General features: G+C 39.0%; 1 protein-coding gene across 1 annotated transcript; it reads right to left on the bottom strand.

Annotated features, from left to right (window-relative positions):
* Nucleotides 1-417: 417 nt before the first annotated feature.
* ak7a (adenylate kinase 7a) lies at nucleotides 418-6,458 on the bottom strand. The gene is made up of 18 exons (XM_031861680.1): nucleotides 6,254-6,458; nucleotides 6,007-6,153; nucleotides 5,311-5,425; nucleotides 5,132-5,226; nucleotides 4,943-5,053; nucleotides 4,699-4,782; nucleotides 4,496-4,584; nucleotides 4,286-4,376; nucleotides 4,002-4,079; nucleotides 3,727-3,876; nucleotides 3,389-3,517; nucleotides 3,131-3,236; nucleotides 2,679-2,807; nucleotides 2,526-2,591; nucleotides 2,194-2,391; nucleotides 1,335-1,552; nucleotides 1,046-1,204; nucleotides 418-938 (listed from the first exon to the last, which is right to left on the bottom strand). Exons 1-18 carry the CDS (start codon nucleotides 6,335-6,337, stop codon nucleotides 903-905), a joined length of 2,085 nt encoding a protein of 694 aa, XP_031717540.1. The 5' UTR covers nucleotides 6,338-6,458; the 3' UTR covers nucleotides 418-902.
* Nucleotides 6,459-6,951: the final 493 nt, after the last annotated feature.

Genomic DNA, 6,951 nt, shown 5'->3' with positions numbered 1-6,951 from the left:
AAGTGTAGTTCTTAGTGTTATAAATGTGTATACGTATACCATATCACAATATACCTGTGAAGTATTTTATTACTCTCTGTGTTTGTGTACTATGTTAAAGCACAGTTTAAATTAAGGTTGTTGTTTTTTTAATTTGATGATTATAAGTATTTTGTTCTGCAATAATGAGTGTTATGCACACACATTTCTCTGGGTGAAGTCATTCATAGTTTGGCTTTCATATTCCCAATGTGCAGGACCCAATACTTTATTTTCCACTTTGACGGCTAGCTGAGATTCTTTCTTGACATACATCTGATTTCGAATCATTTAATACGCGTATCAAAGTGTAGACCCTCCAATGGAGCATTTGACCTCTGACCTTCTAAAAAGGGCTGCAGGACATCTGGACAACACCCCATTCATTAACAATCCCTTTACGTTTACATCTGCAGACTGGATGGGAAACACAACCCTTTATTAATATGTATACAGAATTTATAATAACTAATTACTGACACAACAGCTGCTCTTATTAATGGCTTATGAATTATCTAACAAGGACTAATAATTAGTTTAGTATCCATTACAAAAGTCATTAGTTTGTACATCTTTTATAAAGAGCGACCTACTCACTGAGAGTATTATTGACCAGGGAGTTAAATAATATACCTTAAATAAAGTATTATCTATGCCTGCTCAGTGTTTGCCCTCTTTGCTTCAGGTAAACTAATAAATGACAACAAAGGCACAAGTCTTATGAATAGAATCTGTGACGTTAAAGTCACATCTACAGGGACAACCTTCTAATGAAATTCCTTCAATCTTTTCATGTTACAATCATCTTTGATTATATTACTGTAGGAAGAACAAAGCCTCAAATAAATAACATGTATGGGCTCATTTCCTCATTAGATTCATTGTTATTGTTGTTGGTTGTTCCTCAGCAGATGTTCAGCCTGCAAAAACAAAACATGACATATCAGCTGCTGCATCAATTCACTCACACAGTATTTAACAGAAGGCCCCTATATGCTTAATATGAGAACCTCTACTGTGTAAATACCAAAAAGTCGACGGGGTCCTCTGGTTTGATCTTGGAGCAGTCCAACATGGCTTCAGTGAGCGAGGGCATCACGTGCTTCATCAGATAGTTCCTCAGAGGAAGAGAGTGAGCTTCCAGCAGCTCGTACTCCTGTCGCTCCACCTCGGACAAATCCCTCTGCTAAGGAATGATGAAATATTTGAATTGGCTGGTCGTATTTACAAGTCATTGTGTTCCAGCGAAGTACATAAACCCGATGCGGCATGGTAATTGATCTCCACCATCTATGAATGCATTACACAACACTTACCCACTCCTCATACTGAGCAGCCATCTCAGCCAGTGCAGCTTCATTCCTACGTTTCTTCTCAGCAGCGTCTGCAGCCAGTTTCTGCTTCCTCTCTTCATCTTTCTTCCTGTCCTCCTCCTCCTGCTCCTCTGGACTCAGGCCGCAGTTTTTGGGAATCCCCACTGTCTCTGTGATCTTCTTCATAACATCTGTGTACTCCGAATCACCTGTGGTGACCTCTGGAGGAGGGACAAGACACACTTACTGATAAGAAACAAATCCATTGGGGAAGTAAGTTGGCAACCTCTACGAGCCTCTCTGCAGAACGTTAAGTCGCTTGCCACGAGGTTACACGATGAGATCGATTCATGGCACGAAATAGGAAGATTGCTTTGAAAGGGAGGGGAGGGAAGACTAAAGGAAGCATGACATCCAGCATGTCGATCCTCGTCATTGAAGAAACAGTTTGTTTACTCGGTTTCTTAACAAGAGTTAGATGAGGAGATCGATACGACTCGCATGTCAGTATGGTGGAGCCAGCAGCTGGTTAGCTTAGCTAAGCATAAAGACTGGAAGCAGGGGGAAACAGCTACGCTGGCAACAAAAGAAAAAGAAAATCTTCTCTACAACAAAGCGAATAAGTATATTTCCCTAAAGGTTGAACTATTTCTTTAAGCTGAATCTTAGACATTGTCACTTTTTTCACTTGCCACGTATAAAACGTGACACAAAGCGCTGTTAAACACAGACAGACAGAACGGCACAAAAACCGGCTTCCAACGATCAAAACTCACATTTTCTATGATTTTAATTTTCTACATCTCAGGTAAATATTCTGTTGATGGTCTAATATCAACTACGTGTCTTTAGAGGAGAGTACCAATATGTTCCAGGAGAATCTCAAGCTCATCAAAGTAGTCCAGCAGGGTTTGCTCCGCCGTACTGAGTTGTCTGTATCTCGTCAGGCGAGGGACAAATTCCTCCTGGGTGTAACGCATTTTCTCTGCAACGCTCTGTGGAAGTCTCTGAGCTCTGTTTGTCAGAAAATCATCTGTCGCGTTGAGGACAAAAATGTGCTCTGCAAAACATGAAACAAGTAGAATAAGAATGCTTTGTCATATTAGAGAAGAGAGTTTGGGGGATTGCCTGCTATTCCGTAAGAACTGAATGGTTTGATTTGTGGTTAATTGAAGTAACAAGTACATCAACAACCTGGAGTGATCTGCTCGTTGTACACGGGTTTTTTGGGCATCACATCCTGGTTCTCTGTTTCCTCATCTGCATAATAAAAAACACCACATCTGCATTAGTGTTTTTAATATAAATAAACATCACATCGTAATTAAATGAATGGATGAAACATACCAGAGAAAATCAGCTTTGCCTGCTCATAAGACTTCGGGAAGCCATCGAGAACAAATCCTTGGTTCCTGCATGGCTTTGAATTCAGCTTTTCTCTCAAAATGTCAAAAACCAGATGGTCAGCCAGTCGACCTAATGGACCAACACAATTGTTAGAACCTAAAGTGAGGAACTAAAAGACTCTCTGTGCAACAACAACCCTTCAACAATCCAACTACAGACATACCAAATGCAAAGGTCTCAGCAAAATGAGCACAACCCTCGACGTCACACCTGTTTCTGGATACAAGTCTCTTTCTCACTTTTAATATCTTACAACATTGTGATCAACAGATTTAGCGTACAAGTTTGAATTAATCCAAGAGCTGCTGTCGTCAAACATCCAAACCACAACGTTTAATACCAACAAACCAAACCATGTCGCTCTTAATTTGGGCTGTGGTTCTCTAACTAACCTGCATTCATTTCCATGCTATTGTTAAACTGTTCCAGTTGTTTCTGTGCAGCAGTCACTACCTCTTCACTGTCAATGTCAGGGTCTGCTTCATTCACTATCTCCTTCTGCAGCAGAGAACAAAAAACACGAAAAATGAACAATGAGTCTGTATTTGTATTGAGTCTTAAATTGCAAAGAAGGCCTTCCACAAGAGGGCAGTATATTTCCTTTAGTTTAGTTAGTCTGTCTGGGAGGCAAATGCTTTTATCCCACTGACCAGCTGTGTGATCTTTTCCTCAATGACCTCTTTGATCTTGATGTGGTGTATTTGGTAATGACTGCAGAGCTTCTCTGCAATGGTGGTTTTACCCACAGCTGGAGGCCCAACCAGGAAGATTCTGATTGGCTGTGAAAAATAAACGGGGAAAAAGGGAAATCATGGCAGCTTTTATCTGGCATCAAAATAGCTTTCATGCCCCAAATACCCCATCAATGTGTTTGTAATGTTGTGGATTACTTTACTGACGCATTGAATCTGGGCATACTGTAGATCTGAGCAACAGAAATGATTTAAATATATTTAAATCGTTTCTGCTATCTGTACATAACACTCACAAGAAGCTGCCTGGTGTCTTTGTACTCCTCAACAATGCTCCTCATGTTTTCAACCATCCCAGCTTCAGACGTCCAGCGGAGACTGAAGGAGTCTTTTATAATAAAAGCATTCAGGCGGAGGTCGATATTAAGGTAATCCAATTCATCTGGCTGGAATAAGTCAAGGGTACGAAAATAAATTCACAAATGTAGAAAGACTTGAATATGCACATGAAGAAATAATCCAGACTAGATTCTTATTTATTTAAAATAAGAATAAACATTTCACACTGTACCTTAAAAGCCTTCATGGCGATGGCATCCTGCTCAGGTACTTTGTTCATTTTTCCGGACCCAAGTGTGACGCTTATCATCTGAAGGGTTAAGAGTCAGAGAATAAGATTAGTTTTGAAGCATTTTTGGAACTTTCTTTTTGTCATTTTCCTTTTAGAAAGCTCACAATAGAGTCCCCAGCTGGATTCTAATCAGTATTGGGTGACCAGGTCGACCTACAGTAGTGATTCACAACATCTTCATTTTCTTCAATGTATTGCTGCATTCATGTTTTCAATAAAGTTACCTTTACAATATCCTCTAAAGTGTTCTTGGAGTCATCAACAGCAAGAATGTACTTTGACTTTGGCTCGAGTTCAACGATGTTTTGGATCACTCTGAGAAAGGAAGACAATTCAGCCCTTCAGTAATTATCAAAAAAAATAAATAAATAAATAAAAATAAATAAATAAATAAATAAAATATATATATATAGGAGTACAGAAATTTAAATCACCCTCCAAGATCATTCACGTGAATCATGGGGATGTGATTCGTGCCCTGTCCAAAGAGAGGAACTTTTGGAAACTGCATCAACCAGGACACCTGTTCAAAACACAAAAACATTTTTTACAGAACATGATATTGCAAATGAAGGTATTAGTATATATACACAACCATACAATATACTGAGTTATTACAGTACACATTAATATCTACCTTGAAGAAGTAGTGAAAGAGGTTCTCTCCTTTTCCGTACTGAAGACCACAAGCTACAACATATCCAGTGAGCTTGAACTTTTTCTGTAAGATTGGAAAATCACACAGAATCTGTGACGTTTACATGCATACAACATGTTCACGTTAAAGGCCTTGCTTAATAAATTGCATGGAGTAAAATGCTACCATGCTGCTGGCATATTTGTTGAGTATGTTGAACTTTTCATCCCTAAAGTGTACATACACCTCTACGCAGTTTCAACACAAGATTCTCCACATGATTGTGTTTTCTGAAATTGGGATGTGGCCTTCTTCTTCTGAACTTTTCCTCTGATAGCAGAACATCTGTTTCTTCCTGAAGAGACAAATTATAACATAAATGGTCGTGTTTTATTCACAGGACGTGTTGGCCAAAATTTTCCTACAAGCTCACCAGATTCGGTGGCTTGGTCATGGCCCAGGTCATCACACTTGAGACTAAGATGAACATTTTTCGAGACTTGAAGTTCTCCATCTCAGCATTAAGGGCTGTTGTAGAAGACAGAAAACAGCATGACAAAGGAAACAGCAAAGCCAGTCCACTGCATAATAAGCCTATACTTACTCCCTTACCGGTGATTGCCCATGTGGCTTCTTCAATCTGCTGTTGCGTAGCACTTTCTGAGATGTTGTACACCACTACGTCACACTCCAGCAGGCGCTCAAGAAGCTCGTCTCGAGTTGGTGACTACCAAAAGAGATTACACATACAATTACACATTGTCTGTAATTTGCATTGTCCAGAAATAGACATCATTTATTATTATAGTTACTTGTTACGACAAGTAAAAGCAATACAAAATACTCAATTAAGTAAAAGCCCTGCATTCAAAGTATTATCAGAAAAACATACTTAGCATTAATATGTTAAAACTTAAATCGTTTAAAATGAGGCTGTTAAAACATAAAAGGACTCTTTATGCAGAATGACTCCATAACAGAATCTTATATGATTATTAATGATGCATTTTAAAAGCAGCTTTTTATTGGTGTATATAAGGAGCCAATTGTACCTATGGGGTAGTTCAATCTATAGCAATGAATCATATTGTCGGCTATGATTTGTAATTTAAAAATCTGTGTCATGTAATGTGCAAGTACCTCAACATCGTATGTAGCGTAAGTATAACGCTTGAGTAGATGTACTTTGTTACTTTCCCCCACTTTACCTGTTGCATTTGAAAGTAAAGCCCAGAAACAATATGCATCAAATGTCCGCAGACGAACTGAAGCATGACAACGTTACTCGTCATTTAACTCCTGACTCACCGTATACTGTTCAAGCAGAACGTTGTCTTTACCATCTTTGGTGGAAGGAGACACAGTACCCACTATTTGAAAAGCAGGTTCCCTTTGAGGGGAGGCTTCTTCTTCTTCTTCTTCCTCCTCCTCGGCCACGCGCGATGTCGATAAGAACTGTTGAGACGGTCAGAATGAACACTGTAACACTTGTGAACGACAAGCCATCTTATATTACGTTAGCGGGTAGCAACTTATTTAGCTTAGCGAACGTTACCTTTGCGATGTGTTTGGAGGAATATCTGTCGACGTCGTTGATAAAAATACGTTTGGGAGGAGTTTGTTGCTTTTTGTCCCCCATTTTTTTTTTTTTAAAGGCGAGGATTTGCGGTTACATATGCCTTAAGCTTTTTTGTAGTAACGATTAACTGTATGACTTAAAGGAATTGTGTAGCTCTTACTGACGAAGTAGTACAGCTAGTTATTACTGTTGCTTCCGGGGTCCGTTACTATGGACTCACTTCGGTTGCCACGGGTCAGCCAATGAAATGCAACGCTGAGAATGCGTAACGTTGACACGTCACGTGACTTCACGTACTGCCACCCCAGGTGAAATGTTAAACCCTTCATTTATTATTTTGTTGCTTAAAGTATTCCAATTTAAACAGATTGAGTCTAAACATACTGGAATATGACTTACTGTACATATGAATCATAGTCAACATTAATTTTTGCACATATGTAACATTTTAGCTCTCCATTCATGCACCATGGCATACTTTTGTCCCATCATGCTGTTGTTGCATTAATATAATGTAACATCCTGTTGCAGTTTTCAAAGAGAAGTTGTAGCCTATGATATAGGAAACTTAAAACATTAGATATGTGTTATTAGCCTTATTGTACCACTTTTTACATGGTGTCACACAGTGATGGACAAAGTACATATTCCTATCTTTTACTTCAGTAAAAGTA

This window comes from Anarrhichthys ocellatus, unplaced genomic scaffold (assembly GCF_004355925.1).
Source record: "Anarrhichthys ocellatus isolate YVR2014 unplaced genomic scaffold, GSC_Weel_1.0 scaffold25, whole genome shotgun sequence".
Classification (NCBI taxonomy): Eukaryota; Metazoa; Chordata; class Actinopteri; order Perciformes; family Anarhichadidae; genus Anarrhichthys; species Anarrhichthys ocellatus.
This window is presented reverse-complemented; position numbering and strand designations above follow the sequence as displayed.